The following is a 16,756-nucleotide window of genomic DNA, read 5'->3' on the forward strand; positions in this document are numbered from 1 at the left end:
CAGTGGGGACGGTCATTTGCTATAGCTGAGGTGCTGGTTGATAAGCTGGCTTCCTTGCTGTGCATGGGGGTGTCTCTGGGGTGGTTGGACTGGTCAGCCCTGTGTGAGAGCGGCCTGCCGCAGAGGCCTGTGTATGTTGTGCAGGTTCCTGAGCCTCTCTGAGGCTGTGTTTACCCCTTAGGGGGACAGCAGTAAGACTGTCCGTGCCATGCTGCAGTGCAGATGGGACCAGGCCTGTCCTCTCTCACCTGGCAAGAGCTGGTGTTGGGTGCAGAGCTGGTGTTGGGTGCAGAGCTGGTGTTGGGTGCAGAGCTGGTGTTTGGGGCACAGAGCTGGTGTTGGGTGCAGAGCTGGTGTTTGGGTGCAGAGCTGGTGTTTGGGTGCAGAGCTGGTGTTTGGGTGCAGAGCTGGTGTTTGGGCGCAGAGCTGGTGTTTGGGGCACAGAGCTGGTGTTTGGGGCACAGAGCTGGTGTTTGGGTGCAGAGCTGGTGTTTGGGATACAGAGCTGGTGTTGGGTGCAGAGCTGGTGTTTGGGTGCAGAGCTGGTGTTGGGTGCAGAGCTGGTGTTGGGTGCAGAGCTGGTGTTTGGGGCACAGAGCTGGTGTTGGGTGCAGAGCTGGTGTTTGGGTGCAGAGCTGGTGTTTGGGTGCAGAGCTGGTGTTTGGGCGCAGAGCTGGTGTTTGGGGCACAGAGCTGGTGTTTGGGGCACAGAGCTGGTGTTGGGTGCAGAGCTGGTGTTTGGGATACAGAGCTGGTGTTGGGTGCAGAGCTGGTGTTTGGGTGCAGAGCTGCTGTTGGGTGCAGAGCTGGTGTTGGGTGCAGAGCTGGTGTTTGGGTGCAGAGCTGGTGTTTGGGCCACAGAGCTGGTGTTTGGGGCGCAGAGCTGGTGTTTGGGTGCAGAGCTGGTGTTGGGTGCAGAGCTGGTGTTGGGTGCAGAGCTGGTGTTTGGGCGCAGAGCTGGTGTTGGGTGCAGAGCTGGTGTTTGGGGCACAGAGCTGGTGTTGGGTGCAGAGCTGGTGTTGGGTGCAGAGCTGGTGTTTGGGGCACAGAGCTGGTGTTGGGTGCAGAGCTGGTGTTTGGGATACAGAGCTGGTGTTGGGTGCAGAGCTGGTGTTGGGTGCAGAGCTGGTGTTGGGTGCAGAGCTGGTGTTTGGGGCACAGAGCTGGTGTTTGGGGTGCAGAGCTGGTGTTTGGGTGCAGAGCTGGTGTTTGGGTGCAGAGCTGGTGTTTGGGCGCAGAGCTGGTGTTTGGGGCACAGAGCTGGTGTTTGGGGCACAGAGCTGGTGTTGGGTGCAGAGCTGGTGTTTGGGGCACAGAGCTGGTGTTTGGGTGCAGAGCTGGTGTTTGGGGCGCAGAGCTGGTGTTGGGTGCAGAGCTGGTGTTTGGGGCACAGAGCTGGTGTTTGGGTGCAGAGCTGGTGTTTGGGTGCAGACCTGGTGTTTGGGGCGCAGAGCTGGTGTTGGGTGCAGAGCTGGTGTTGGGTGCAGAGCTGGTGTTTGGGGCGCAGAGCTGGTGTTTGGGCACAGAGCTGGTGTTGGGTGCAGAGCTGGTGTTGGGTGCAGAGCTGGTGTTTGGGATACAGAGCTGGTGTTGGGTGCAGAGCTGGTGTTGGGTGCAGAGCTGGTGTTTGGGCACAGAGCTGGTGTTGGGTGCAGAGCTGGTGTTTGGGGCGCAGAGCTGGTGTTTGGGGCACAGAGCTGGTGTTTGGGTGCAGAGCTGGTGTTGGGTGCAGAGCTGGTGTTGGGTGCAGAACTGGTGTTTGGGCACAGAGCTGGTGTTGGGTGCAGAGCTTGTGTTTGGGGCACAGAGCTGGTGTTTGGGTGCAGAGCTGGTGTTTGGGTGCAGAGCTGGTGTTTGGGGCGCAGAGCTGGTGTTGGGTGCAGAGCTGGTGTTTGGGATACAGAGCTGGTGTTGGGTGCAGAGCTGGTGTTTGGGGCACAGAGCTGGTGTTTGGGCACAGGGCTGGTGTTGGGTGCAGAGCTGGTGTTTGGGGCACGAGCTGGTGTTTGGGACATGGGCATTTGCTTATCTTTTCAGGGTCCATGTCTAGTGCTGGGACCCAAGAGGTTCCCTCAGCCCAGGTACAAAGTAGGCCTGAGGCTGACATTGCCACCCAGGGGTGAGCACGGCAGTTCAGAGGCCGAGGCCTGTGAGTCCCTGGCACACCATGCCCTGTGTCGCGGGGTCTCGCTTTCCTGTGCAGAGGCATCCACAGAGCCCCTCCCCAGCACCCATGTCCATCCTCCTGATGACATCCGCTCCCCAACACCAACCCCTCCAGGAAGCCCAGGTGGCACCCCACCTTCCCTCAAATGGCACGCCCCACTCAGTCTGCCACGCTCTCCTGTGTCTCTCCTGGCCGGCTGAGCCCCTCTCGGGCACCTGCTCCCTGACCCGGGGCCCCTTCCCTTCTCTAACTTCTCTGGTGATTAATGCTTCTCTTTCCTAATTTCGGGCTCCTGTCCTTGCCATGCCAGAGGAGCTCGCCGCACGCTGTGGGTGCCCTTCACCCGCAGGCCACCTTCCCAGGTCAGCTTCCGTTCCTTAGGAGCATGGACTCTTCCACCTGCCCCTGCGCTCAGGGCACTCGGCCCTGCGTGCAGTGGGGTGCGAGGAGTCTCCCTGGTCGCGTCTCCTTCCCAGGTCAGCTCTGCTTGTCACAGGTGACACCTGTCCTCCGATTGATGGGCAGGGAGGAGAGTTGTCCCAGGGGTGTCCTTGTGCAGAGTGTTGCCCACGAGCCTCTGTGGGGCTCATGGAGGAGTGACCAAGTGCAAGGTTCCTGGTGGAGTATTCTGGGAGCTCTTGCTGGCAGGTGGGGGCCTCCTTGGAGAGCTGTGTGCAAGGCTGCAGCTGCCTGGGTCTTGCTTCTCTGAGCTTGCTGCACTGTGGCCAGTTGGATTTTTAGTGCTGCTTTGAGTTCCCCACGTCCAGAGGTGACACAATTACTCTGGGAAGAATGGAGTTCCAGCCTTGCACTGCAGGGCCGATGCTGGAAGAGCTCCTACACCTCCTGTCTTCATACATTCCTCCCTGTTCTTCCCCTGTCCCTCCACCCAGAGAGAACCCCAGACCTTTCCTCCATTGCCCGCCTTCTCCCTGCATCTGTGGCCGGCTGTTCCTGCCTCTGCCCTCCCTGGCTTGAGGGTCTCTGCTTCCCTCCCTCACCCTCGGATATCTCTTGTTTATGGGCTGCTGGGATTTTTCCAATAACCTGAGATGAATCTACCAGGCCCCACAGGTAGTGCACCTCCGTCTCCCAGCCATAAACCACGCCGGGCTTTCATCTGCGATTGCCTGGGTCCGAGGCAGGTGGGAGGCACAGCAGCGGGGGAGTGGCAGCCTGAGCCGTTCCAGATACTCTTTTTACCAGAAAGGCCCCGAGAAGCATGCCTGGACTCGGTGCCAAGCCAGTTCACTTCACTCTGGTGGGCTGTGCGTGGAGACTGGCTCTCGGCCTCCCCTCCAGGAGTCAGATTTATGCTGGGCCTGTCTAAACGGCCTCCGGGGATGCTGACATTGGTTGTGGGAGAGCGCAGTGGTGTTCCTTTCATCTCCACTGAGGGGTGTCGGCTTAAATTATGAGGCCCGCCACAGCCCCATCTGGGTGTGGGAGTCTCTGGCAGCCGCTCCTCTGCTGTTTGAACGTTTCCTTCATCTTCCGCTCGCAGCACTCCCACGGCTCTGAGAGCTTCCCTTTCTCTTTGACAAGTTCAAAGCCTGCAGTCCAGGTCCTAGCTGTTCTCCCAGGAGAAGTGGGAACCCGAGTCCAGCAGGCCTGCACTGCTGAAAGAGCAGGGCACTCCGACCGTCCCAGGAGCAGAGCGGAGGATGTCACGTGCCCCTCATGTTTACACTCGGTGCCTGAAGCTGCTGAGGGTCAGCGATGGCCAGCTGACCCTGGCCAGCTGGGTGTGGCATCTGCCTGCATGTGGGAGGTGCCACGTGCCCCTCCACCCCTCCGTCCTCAGAGTCTCTCACCCAGACCTGCCAGGACACCCAAGAGTCCCTGGGTGGTGGGTGGGCAGAGGCATGTCCTGCCCAGTGAATGTGTGCTGTTGACAGGAGGACTCTGAGGGTCAGCCCAGGGGAGGGGTCTCAGGTGTAAGCTGTGATGGAGAGCGGCTTGGAGAGGTCCAGGGCAGGGGTCAGCAAACCACAGCATGCAGCCACATCTGGCCTGGTGCCAGGTCCTGCCTGCCACAGGGGACTCCTGGCAAAGGCTCCCTTTCTCCTGGGCAGCCCCGTCCATCTGTGAGGCCCTCACTTTCGCACAGTGAACAGAGCCCAGCCTTCAAGCAGCCTGAGGCTGCCCTCTGTGTCAGGGCAGAGCCGGTGAGACTCACTCTCGGGTATGCTAGGGAGTCTGGAGACCCCCCTCGGGGGCTGAGGAGAGAAGGGGGTGAGAGGCCGAAGGGCAGAGGGGTCGGGAGAGACTCCAGGGCAGGCTGTCCCCGGCAGGCAGGCCGGCCCCTCTCCTCCTCTCTTCCCTCTCCGCCTCCTCCCTCTGGACACAGCCTGCTTCCTGACCCCCTACAGGGTGTGGAGAGGGGCGGGCACACCTGGCTGGGCCCTTGACGTCTTCCAGGGCTGACCTCAGCGACCCTTCTTTTGCCCCCTTCCCTGTTGGTTCATGGAGGAGAACAGCTCTCTGGAAATAGGCATGTGCCCTAGGCCAGGTGAGCACAGTGACAGAGAGCCCCAGAGGGCCGCAGCCATCCTGTCCCTGGACCAACTTCAGAACTCACCCCTCCTTCTGCAGCCAGCACCCAGGGGAGGGGTCTCAGTGTGTACGCTGTGATGTCCCCATCAGGGACACTGCACAAAGCCCACTCACTGTGGACTGGGGTCAGTTCTGCAGAGAGAAATGCCAGAGTCCAGCACCAGAGCTCAGCCCTCCCCTGGACACGAGGCTGCTGGCACCTGAAAACAGGCATCTAGGGCTGAGGACACGTCCTTTGTGTTGAAGTAGTTATGGCGATTTTCATGTTCCAGGAAGCCCAAGCCTTCCCATGCAGCCCTCATTTAATTTCAACAATAGTTACAATTCTCTCTCTCTCTCTCTCTCTCTCTCTCTCTCTCTCTCTCTCTCTCGCTCTCTCGCTCTCTCGCTCTCTGTCTCTTTCTTTCTAACAGGAATTTAACTCGGGGTGCTTAACCACATCCACAGCCCTTTTTATTGTTTTTTGTTTGTTTTGAGACAGGGTCTCGCTAAGTTGCTTAGAGCCTCACTAAGTTGCCGAGGCTGGATTCAAACCTGTGATCCTCCGGCCTCAGCCTCCTGACGGGCTGGGAGTACAGGCGAGTGCACCGTGCTAGGCCACAGTTACTCTTCCTGATGAGAAAACTAGATCTTGGGAAAGTGTTCACAGCCCTGCAGACTCATCCTTGAGCCGCGTGACCCTGGCAGGACTCCACAGGACACGTGGGTGGGATGTCAGCCTGTTTCCGCAGAAATGCCACTGGAGGTTCCCTGGGGCCAGGGGGCCTCCCTGGACACAGGGTCAGGTGGGGGGGGTCTGAGCAGTGACCAGGCCTGCAGGGTGAACCTCTCATCCTCTGGGAGGGTCTCTTACCTTCCTGAGGCGTTCAGTCCCTAGGGTCGGTCCCCCCCTTCCAGGAGGACCCGAAGCCCCTCTCCCAGTGTGACTGAGACCAGCTGCATTGTCCCCAGGAAGGCACACAGAGGAGACGGTGCCAGAGGAGCTCCTAGCCAGGAGGACCCTGGCTGGGACCCTTTGTGACCTTTCAGGGTCTCTTATTTGTATTCTTGAGGAGGGGAGGCCCAGGACAAAGACAGCACCTATTAAGCACCACCTGTGTGCCAGGATCCCAGTGGCTGGCACACAGGACTCCGTGGACACCCACTGGGTGGGCATTATTGCACGTGAGGAAGCCGCGGGGAAGTGACAACTGGCAAGGCTGTGCCTGCATCAGGTGCCCCTTCGCCCAGGGGACTCTGGGCTGAGTGTCCTTCGTGCCCAAGCGGTGGTTTGCATGTTTGCAGGAGGACAGGGCCTCTGAGCTTCAGATGAGAAGGCCCTGGTGGAGCCAAAATGGGAGCTCGGAGATGGCCAGACGAGAGGAGCGCCTCGGGTGGCAGCTGAAGAGGTCAGGGACCAGGCTCACGTGGCTGGGCCCTCTGGGGGCTTCCTTGAAGGGCCAGAGGGACTGGCGCAGAGCAAACCCAGGGCAGAGGTCCTCCCTAGAGCCAAGAGGACCCGGGAGGTCTGGGGGGCCATCCTTAGGATGAGTGGACACAAGCACCCGTGGCCCTCACTGGCCCTGTACAGGAAGCCTTCCTCACGCGCTCTGCAGAGCCTGGCGCAGCGCCCCGAGAGGTGGCCTGGGTCCTAGGTCTTGACCCCTTTAAAGTCACCCCTGTCCTGCCTGCTGCCTACTGAATGGAAGCGGTTCATGTGGTCTGCAGTCACTCTGTGAAGGGTTATCTATGTTATGGACAGCAATTTTGATGGTCTCAGCCTGCATGTCGTCCATCCAGTGCTGGTCCTCGATGGCCTGTGGAGCAGAGTTCTTCACGGTGTCTGGGAAGCTCAGTGCACTCGTGTTGAGCTGAGGTCCTCCTGATGACAAGCACCCACTGCTGACTTGCAGGCCGAGCAGCATGCTGGTGCCTGAGCAGCAGCCGCTACCTCATGCTCAGGGAGGCCAATGAGCAGGCTCTCCTGCTGAGGAGGCAGCACGCTGGACCAGTCAGGGCCCAGCACTGTGGCGACCACCGGGTGTAGCCTGGACCTCCTGGTTCCTGCCCTGGATTCGAAGTGCTCTCCTTAGCTCTTCCTGGGAGCTTTTGGGTCCTTGCCGCGGGCTGCTGCATGCACAGGTTGTCCTGACGGGGTGTGCACCCCGCTGCAGGAACCTCTGGGAACTCCCTGCAGCGTCTTCTCCTTCTTTCAGGCAAAAGCGATGAGGAGGAGAGCCTTTGCAAGTCCGCCCCGGGGGCGGGGAAGGGAGCCTCTGAGGACGGCAAGGACCACAAGCGCCCCAAACGCCCCAGAACCATCCTGACCACCCAGCAAAGGAGGGCGTTCAAGGCCTCGTTTGAAGTGTCCTCCAAGCCCTGCAGGAAGGTACAGGAGGGCAGAGGGGAGGGCAGGGGACAGCACTGCTTCTCTGGGTGCCAGGCTCCCGTGGAGGTTGGCACAGGGGGTCCCAGTGGTGGGGAGGAGGGGTCAGTCTGTGCAGAAGGGCTGAGCTCTGCTGGGGGCTCTGGGCAGGGACCCCAGGCCTCCGCGTGGTGCCCGTCTACACACAAAAGCCTTCGTTTTGGTGTAGGCTAAGAGGCTGTGACAAAGAATGTGGGATGCGGTGGCCTGGTTGTTCCATGCTGTGTGCCGGGGACCCCTTTGAGCTACAGGCTTTCCTTTGGTGGAGATGGACCCTGGCTTTGAAAGCCCCCTCCGAGCCTGTAGGGGCCGTGACCAGGGGGCTGCAGTGAACCTGGTATACAGAAACTCGGGCCTTAATGAGAGAGGGTGTGTTCTCCCTACACCACAGTCCCAAGGAGAGCCGGCCGAGGCTGACGGCAGCTGTGCTGTCCATCACACGGGGCCCAAGGGCTGTCCAGCTGTCACCCCCGTTTCCCACCACCAGGGAGGGGAGGGGGCCGTGCAGCCAGGCGCCGGTTCCCGGGTTTGCTCGGCCACTCCCTAGGTGAGGGGGCGAAGCTCAGTCCTGCAGGAGAGGACCCTGTGCCCTGTTGTGCTCAGGACTTCACTGTGGGAGGGAGGAGGTGGGTCTGGGACAGTGACCTGGCTCTGCCACAGTGACTGTGGCCGTCACTGAGTGTCCGTGGTTGACCAGCTGCCTGCCAGGTACTGGGCACTGTCTTTTACACAGTAAAAGGAAATCGATCATTCTTTCTGAAATTTGTGAAGGAAATACCGTTTTTAAGAGGTTAGCATTTCTTCTTCTCCTTCCTATTGGAATTCCTCAGTCTTTGCTGTAGTGAGGAGGCAGCCCGGAGTCTGAGTCACCCCACAGACATTCATTGCCTGTTCTGGGCTGGGGGGCTGTGGCCCCACGGGGTCCAGGTGTGGGCGGCTCCGCCTGCTCTTGTGTGGTCTAGGCTGAAGAAGCAGTGCCCTCCTGGACGAGTTCTCAGGAAGGCAAGAGGCCAGGCCAGAGGAGCCAGGGAAGTCCCCTTGCTGGATGTCACCCTGATTCACAGGTCAATCGAGGCTGGGGCTTAGCCCACGGTGCAGGGCTGATGCACCCCCACAGGGCAGGGGTGGAGGGTCACAACTGGTGGAACACAGTGCCCTCTGTCACCAGGTGCCCTTCCTTCCCCGCCCTCACAGAGGTGCACTCCGCGGGGCACTGGTAGGAAGCGGCTTCCCCGAGGCGGCTTGTTCAGGACAGGTTGTCCTCCCCTGAGGGCTTCCCAGCCTCCGTGAGGCCACGTGCTGCAGGCTGGTTCCTGGGCACCTTTCAGACCAACAGCGAGGAGTGGCGTCCACCAGGACTGTAGCTGCAGGGTGTGGGCTGGAGGACAAAGGACCCTGGGCCACGGGAGGGGCGTCCACTCTGGAATCAGGCGAGGCCCTGGGAACAGGTGGCTTCCGAGCTGGGCCTCTGAGCAATGGATAGAGTTTCAGCAGGTGCAGGGGCCCCGCTTAGCAGGAGGGTGGATGGGCCTTGAAAGCCCGGCCTGATCCTCCCCATGTGGGCTCAGCCCAGTGGCATGATTAGGGAGAGCACTTCCCAGGCCCGGGGCTCGCTCTCTGCGTGCTGTTCAGGGCGTTTTCCAATCCCATCTTCTCTGGAGACTCCCAGGAGGGCCCATGTCTCTCTGGCCTCTCTGCAAATCTGCTTTATGGGCTGCTCCTCTCCCGCCCTCTTGCCAGCCTCACTGTGATGTTTAAACACATTCTTTATTATCTGGACCCCTCATCCTCGTCCCTACCTGGCCCCAGTGCATGTGTCCGCTGGCCCTGCTGGGTTCCAGGTGGCCCCGATTTTCTGTCTCTTTCTGGGAAGGGCTCCCCCAGGGTACAGTGCAGAACCCCCAAAGTCTCTGAGTTAGAGGGTCAAAGGTCCATGGATTTAGGCGGGAGGAGGGAGGGTGGACAGTCCTTGGAAAGCGGTCTTCACCCTGTTCCTCCCCCAGTGGCCTGCAGCTGCAGCATCCGGCACCTTCTAGGGCTGACTCCAGAGCGGGGGACGCCTGCAGCTCTCCTGGGAGCGAGGGTCTGAGTTCACGAGTGGGTGGGGTCGGCCAGCGTCCCATCACTGCGACCAGGTCCCCGACAGAACAGTTAAAGGAGGGGCGGCTTATTTTGCCTCCTCCAGGGTCCCCCAGCTCCACTGCTGTGAGCAGCGCATCATGGTGGGAGTGTGGCGAGGAGGCCACCGATCTCCTGGCAGCTGGGGAACAGAGAGGGCTGGAGCAAGAGGCCGGTGGCAAGATAGAGTCCCCAAGGGCAGACCCACTTCTTCCCCTCCAGTGGTCCATTCAGCACTGATCCTCCGACGAGGCTGGAACCCTTGCGATCCTGCCAGTCCTCAGAGCCCACCTCTGGTCATGCTGCCCGGGGACAGGCCTTCAGCACCGGCCTTTGGGGTCTGTTTGCCTGGGCTCCTTTTCACCTGGAGGGAAGCCTGTCTGGCCTCTGACTTTGGCTGAGCATGAATCAGGCTCTGGGCTCTGCGCAGACGCGGCCTGTTGGCCTCCCCAGGGCTGCCCAGGAAGAGCTCTGCCTCCTTCCAGCCCTGCACTGCCGGGCGCTACAGGAGTATCCGTCACTTGTTCCAGGTGAGGGAGACTCTGGCCGCTGAGACGGGGCTGAGCGTCCGTGTGGTGCAGGTGTGGTTCCAGAACCAGAGGGCTAAGGTAAGGCTCCTTGCCTCCTCCACGTCGCCCTTCCTGCCGCGGGAGCAGAGGGCTGTGCCTGGCCACCCTACCCGAGCTCCCTGGAGAGCAGCTCTCTCCAGCAGCAATCCTGCTGCCGTGGGGCTTCAGCCAGGCGCCGGGGAAGGCCCACTGAGGCATCTGTTTGGGGGAATGTCTGTTTTCCTGGTGGCCCTGCCTCTGAATCCGGCCAGCCACCGGTACCCATCAGGTCCTTGGAAAACCATATTCTTTAATTTACATTTTTCAATGTATACCTGCGCACTACAGATACCAGGGGTTTTTGTTTGTTTTGTTTCATTTCATTTTTGATATTTCAAAGAGAAACCCAAAAGCACTCTGACGACTGGCCCAAGACGGCCTGTTGGCGTGGTGGTGTGAGAGCCCTCCCTCCCCTCCAGCTCAGCCCACCCTGCCGCCCTGCCCTCCTGCCCTCCTGGCTGGCCAGGGCCTGCCGCCCTGTCGTGGGCCCTCTTGGAACTTCTGCCCCTGCCTTTTCCTACCCCTGCAAGTGCCTGTGTCCACCTCCCTGGTCTGCCGAGGGGCTGCATCGCTGCGTTTGCTCCGGGTGGGCGAGGGGACCGTTCCTGCAGCCGAATTCCCCAGAGTGGGGCTGGGGGTGGGTGAGTCATCCGAATGGGCTCCATGGAGCAGGCACTGAAGAGGCGCTCTCTCTCTCTCTCTCTCTCTCTCTCTCTCTCTCTCTCTCACACACACACACACACACACACACACACACACACACACCCCATGTGTTAACATATTACAGGGCACCAAGGTTCCACAGAACACAGTTTGGGGAACGTGGGGCTCAAGGGTCTTAGCCGAGGCTCTGGGTGGCGCTCACACTCAAGGTGGCCGTGGGGAGGAATAGTGTCCCCCCGGCTCATCCAAGCCACCTGCGGCCTTGGCTGAGAGGGAGTCCCTGTTCCTGTGGGGTGAGCGTCCTCCCCAGCAGCTGTGCAGGGGTCTTGGGGTGCTCTTCCTCAGCCTGGCTTCCTGTGGGGTAGGTGCCTCCTCCACGTGCCTCTCAGCGGAGGGTGGAGGCCCTTCCCTGCCCCTGGTGAGTGGCCTGTCGTGGCCGACTCTGAGGGGCCGTCTCTCCCACCAGATGAAGAAGCTGGCCCGGCGGCAGCAGCAGCAGCAGCAGGACCAGCAGAACACGCAGCGGCTGAGTTCTGGTAAGCCCTGCGCCCCAGGCCAGCACCTGCCCAGCTCCATGAGTGGCGGGCACTCAGTGGAGCCCAGCCCCCCACTCGAGAGAGAAGCCCACCACATGGTGGTGAGCCAGGGGGCGCCCTGAGAGCGTGTGGGCCGCAGCAGCACTTGCAGAGCTCTGGCTGGTGCAGAGCCTGTCTGGACCGGGCAGGGTTAGGGCACACGTGAGGACGTCTGTGCAGTCAGGGGCGGGTCCTGTTTCTCATGTCCAGTCCCCCTCCTCCTAGGACGACCAGTTTGGTAGAAGACCCTGTCATCCCTGGGACAGTTACCCGAGACCACCGACTCAGCGGAGGAAAGATGGTCTGGCTCAGGTTCCACGTTGGGCCTGTTGCCTTGGGGTCCGTGGGGAGGGTGTGGCGTAGGAACTGCCTGCCCCGAGGGGACCAGAAAGCAGAGTCAGGCGAGGGGGCTGGAAGGACAGAGGGGGAGCTTCCGGGCACGTGCCAGTGACCCGCTTCCTCCCACTGGTCCCCGAAGCCGCCCCGTCCCCCACAGTGTCACGGGCTGAGAACCAAGCCTCTCGCATCGGCCTCTGGAGGAGACCCATTTCCAAACCAGAGCCACCCCTTCAAAATAGTGTAAAACAATGACATAAACCCCAAGGAGAGCCGAAGTTACAGTCCCCCTCGCAGAGGACGAAGGCTCCGCCAGTCTCACCTCTGACGTCGGTGAGGGTTGGAGCCAGTCTGGGAGTCGTCTTTGACTACCTCTGTTGGACTGGGCTTTCTTTCTTTTTTTTTTTTTTTGACATCATATATATTTTATTTATTTTTTAAAAATTTATTTATTTTTTTATTATTAGTTGTTCAAAACATTACAAAGCTCTTGACATCTCACATTTCATACATTGGATTCAAGTGGGTTACGAACTCCCATTTTTACCCCATATACAGATTGCAGAATCATGTCGGTCACACACCCACGTTTTTACCTACTGCCACACTAGTGTCTGTGGTATTGTTGGGCTGGGCTTTCCACCCACCCCTCGCTGGATGCACCTTTTTTTTTTTTTTTTTTTTTTAATAGGGGAGGAGTGAGGAGTTGGGAGGGGAGTGGACTTCTTCAACAGTCTGTGCTAGGGAGAAAGCATCCAGACTTGCGTGTTAGAGCCATGTCATTCTTAAAGGACTCAGCACCCACCCGGGTTCCTTGAACGGCCTGTGCCTGGGCCTGGGTCTCACACGCAGTGTGCGCACAGGTCACCTGCAATCTTGGTGAAGTTCAGGTTCTGATTTTTAAGGAAGGTCGTATGGCCCCAAGAGCCTAGGTGTTTAACAAGCTCTCAGGCAGGGCCATTGCTGCAGGCCGATGGACCACTGCTTGAAGGCTGTGCCAGCAGACGTTGGTCCTCGTCCTGGCTTAGACCCTGAGCTATGCTTGATGTCTGGGCTAGGCTTGATCCATAATTTGGCCCTTGCAGCCAAGAGTCCCCTAACTCTCACTTAACAACGAGAGATGCTGATAGAGGGATGAGCTGAGCTGGGATGGGCTGCGGGGAAGTGGGCAACGAGCTGGTCAGGAGCTAGAGCGGCTTTTCCTTGATGCCAGGGGACCTGGGACCAGCTGTCCATCCCCTCACACCTTGGGCTGTGCATCCTCAGGTGGGGAAATGGTCCCTGCCAGTTCTGTCTCACAGGGTCCTGTGATATTCGGAGGGCCTGGGGTGATGTTAGCTGATCCCATCTAGAACGTACTGGCGGGGCCTTACGAGAACACAGACTCCAATCCTTGGCTTTAGGGAGCTCCCGGGAGGCTCCTGGGGAGACTCAGGAAGCAGAAGCTGGGAGGCGGAGGAGGCGAGATCCTGGGCACCAGCAGCACACTGGCTCTAGAGCACGCAGTGTCCTGGAGTCCTCCGTCAGCCGGTGAGGTCTGCTGGTCAGGTGTCATGATTCCCACTGGACTGAGGGCTCATGATGGGTGATTGGTGGACCTTTATGTTCATCCTCCAGGGCTGCCACACCTGAGTGTGGATCCGAGCCTTTGTTTAAATGCCATGTTTCCAGGGTGCGCTGGAAATTCAACTGCCCAGTCCCACTGCATCCCTGACCTCCAAGGTGAGGGCCTTTGGCTGGGCACAGGCTGAAGCCACTCATGTCAGCTCAGCTCCTTCCATCTTGTAAAGGTGGGATAAGGCCCAGGCATGAAGCGCTGCAGCCTCCATCACAGTCACTGGGGGGCAGCTCCAGGTGGCCTCTGTAATTCTCAGCACCTGGTGTCTGCACCCTTCGGTGGTCACTCCCACACTGTGTAGGTCTGACCTAGAGTGTGATTTCCAAACGTCCCGAGAGATGTGGTGGTGTCTGCCTGGGGCGTCCTGGATCACAGCATGGGCATCTGGTGGTGAGGGGTGTGAGGTCCGGGTGGGGCTCGGGGCTGCAAATCGAGAATGATCTGCCACCTTCTCTGTTCCGCAGCTCAGACGAATGGTGGCGGGAGTGCTGGGATGGAAGGAATCATGAACCCCTACACGGCTCTGCCCACCCCGCAGCAGCTGCTGGCCATCGAGCAGAGCGTCTACAGCTCGGACCCCTTCCGACAGGGCCTCACCCCACCCCAGATGCCTGGAGATCACATGCACCCTTATGGTAAGAGGACTTGAGCCCCACGGGCTCCCACCTGCTGTGGCCCCTCCTTCCCTCCCAGACGCACCTGCGAGCTCCCAGATGCTCACTGTGGCTTCCCCGTGTGACAAGTGCCCCGCAAAGCAGGGCTAGAGTCACCCCAGGGGCAGCTACTGGTGGCTGCAGGGGGAAGGCTGCTGTGTGCTCACCAGTGAGGTTCGTCTCAGAGTTCCCAGGCTTCCTCCCTGAGCATCCCTCATGTCCCCCCCAGCTCTTTCTGTGAGCCAGTGCTCGGGGGTGAGGCCTGGGGACCCCCGAGGAGGGTGAGCCCAGGGCTGCAAGGCTAAAAGCTCAACCTCAGGCCACTCACAGAGTCTTGGAGGAGTGCAATGCATTGATCTGTAGATGGAATCACTGTGCCTCTTACTCTGATAGCTAAAAGATCGTTTTATTCAGCAAGCCTTCAAAAAGACGTATCAAAGACAAAATCCTCATGAAGATTTTGTCCACATTTCTCCCTCACTTAAAAACATTCTTGGCCAGGTGTGGTGACACACGCCTATAATCCCAGCAGCTCAGGAAGCTGAGGCCAGCCTCAGCAACTTAGTGAGGACCTAAGCAACTTAGTGAGGCCCTGTCTTAAAATGAAAAATAAAAGACCCGGGGATGTGGCTCAGTGGTTAAGCGCCCCTGGCCTCGATCCCCAGTCCCCACCCCTCCAAATAAGTTCTCTTATTAAAGCCGCGCTACCTGCACACACCTCACACTCAGCAAGCCTTCGCCAGGCTGGACCTCGCAGGGTCTTTCTGGCTGACCTCATCCATGCACAGATCTGTGCACACAGTGCATATCCCTGCTGTCCTGGGGACACACGAGCACCTCCCTGGTGTCCATCCCTCAGATGGCACAGTCCAGTGGGGCCTCTTTATACCAGGCCTTGGTAAGCAGCCACAGGAGGTTTGTGCCACCTTCTTCCTCTCAGAGTCTCAGGGGCCATGTTCCCGAAGGCCCCTGGTGACCTCACAAGGTTGCACTGTTTGCCCCTGGTTACTTCAGGCACAGGAGAAGGCCACCTTGCCTCTCCTTGGATGCTGCAGCCCTCGGCTGTCCCAGGAGGAGCCCTCCTGGCTTCTGTGTTGGGGGTGCACCACCACCCCCCCCCCCGTCCTGCACCACGCAGCTTGGGAAACAGAAGGCACTCGGCCTGTGTTTATGTTGGAGAGGGTAGTGGTCATCCTGGACTCTCCTGTCAGACTCTTGAGAGCCACTTCTGAGGCCAAGTCTACAGGGTCCCTGGCCCAGCCTCTGCAGGCCCCTGGCCCAGCCTCTGCAGGCCCCTGGACCAGCCTCTACAGACCCCTGGACCAGCCTCTACAGACCCCTGGCCCAGCCTCTGTAGGCCCCTGGCCCAAACTCTGCAGACCCCTGGCCCAGCCTCTGCAGGCCCCTGGACCAGCCTCTGCAGACCCCTGGCCCAGCCTCTGCAGGCCCCTGGACCAGCCTCTGCAGGCCCCTGGCCCAGCCTCTTCAGGCCCCTGGACCAGCCTCTGCAGGCCCCTGGCCCAGCCTCTTCAGGCCCCTGGCCCAGCCTCTGCAGGCCCCTGGCCCAGCCTCTGCAGACCCCTGGCCCAGCCTCTGCAGGCCCCTGGACCAGCCTCTGCAGGCCCCTGGCCCAGCCTCTGCAGACCCCTGGCCCAGCCTCTGCAGGCCCCTGGACCAGCCTCTACTGACCCCTGGCCCAGCCTCTGCAGGCTCTGGCCCAGCCTCTGCGAGGATCCTGCCTCCCACACCTGCTGTCTGTGCATGCTGTCCTTTGCTCTGTTGCACTCCGTTTAGCACTGTGTGTCCTGGTTTATGGTTCCACGTGTTGCACTTTGGACAGGAGCCCCTGTGGAGATGACAGACCCCTGGACCATGTCCCTCCGGGCTCTCTCTGCAGCTGTCCCCAGCCCCTGCTTTTCCTCCCCTTGTGGAAAGAGTCACAGGGGATGTGCGTTTGGCTGAATTTCCTCACACGGAGGCAAGTCTCTCCTCCCAGACCTCATGTCAGTGTCTCTTCTCCATTTCAGGTGCTGAGCCCCTGTTCCATGACCTGGATAGTGACGACACTTCCCTCAGTAACCTGGGTGACTGTTTCCTAGCAACCTCAGAATCCGGACCCCTGCAGTCCAGAGTGGGCAACCCCATTGACCACCTGTACTCCATGCAGAATTCGTACTTCACCTCTTGAGTCTTCCCAGCGTCTGTGGCTAGGCTCCCACGTGGAACCACCATATTCTGTGAGGGGCCGCTGGCTTTAGGACGGGGAGGCCAGGGCAGAGGTGGGCTGGGGAGGGAGGTGTGTGGGGTGCTGTCGTATAATGATTTGGCGTAGCTCAGCATTTCCAAAGACTGAGTGTGTTACGGATTGCCTAGTTCAATGTTTCTAATAAGAGTCTTAGGATTAGATAGGAAGATGTGCTTATCATTAAGGACAGGGACTTTAATATAGACACTCATGCAAATTAGATACCTAGGGGCTCCTAACAACTTCCCGCAGTTTGGGGAAGCTCTTGTGAAGAGGTGCATATATCTGTCTATCTGTACACCCACGACAGACAGACAGACAGCTGTGTGCGTGATTGCATAACCTTTCATACCTTGTCATCAAAGTTTATTCATAATTATAACAGACTCCAACTGTACAGCAAAAGTAACTTTATTTTCAGTGTGAACTATATTTAAGGAAATGCTTGATGCACTTAAGTTATAAAATGAGATAATTTACTTTTTATAAGCTTTATTTTTAGTTTGAAGAGATCTGTCAGCAGGGCGGAGAGGCCGCCTCCTGCCCCGTGGTGCCGGAGCCCGTCTGCTCCAGAGCCTGCGAGCCTGGGAAGCAGCTCCCTGTGCTGCCAGTCTCCTCCAGAGGAGTCCTGCTCCCTGGGGTCCAATCACTGGGTCTGGGGGGGGGGTGACAGAACAATCTCTGATCACGTTCTTAGAAGCCATGTGGCTGGATTCTTGGGCTTTCCCTCGGATTCTGACATGCTGCTGGGCGGTTGGGGGCCCTCAGCATTCACAAGTGTGGGTGAGGCTGACCATGTGGACCTACCTCCCT

At 59.3% G+C, this 16,756-nt stretch overlaps 1 protein-coding gene across 1 annotated transcript in view; it reads left to right on the top strand.

The window, feature by feature from the left end:
• Window positions 1–15,886, top strand: part of Lmx1a (LIM homeobox transcription factor 1 alpha) — a 124,015-nt gene extending 108,129 nt beyond the window's left edge. The window contains exons 4-8 of the mRNA XM_026409518.2: window positions 6,919–7,091; window positions 9,776–9,853; window positions 10,983–11,052; window positions 13,510–13,680; window positions 15,726–15,886. Coding sequence (XP_026265303.1) covers window positions 6,919–7,091; window positions 9,776–9,853; window positions 10,983–11,052; window positions 13,510–13,680; window positions 15,726–15,886 — 653 coding nt within the window. The remainder of the gene's footprint in view (window positions 1–6,918; window positions 7,092–9,775; window positions 9,854–10,982; window positions 11,053–13,509; window positions 13,681–15,725) is intronic.
• The last annotated feature ends 870 nt before the right edge of the window (window positions 15,887–16,756 follow it).

This window comes from Urocitellus parryii, chromosome 9, assembly GCF_045843805.1.
Source record: "Urocitellus parryii isolate mUroPar1 chromosome 9, mUroPar1.hap1, whole genome shotgun sequence".
Lineage (NCBI taxonomy): Eukaryota > Metazoa > Chordata > Mammalia > Rodentia > Sciuridae > Urocitellus > Urocitellus parryii.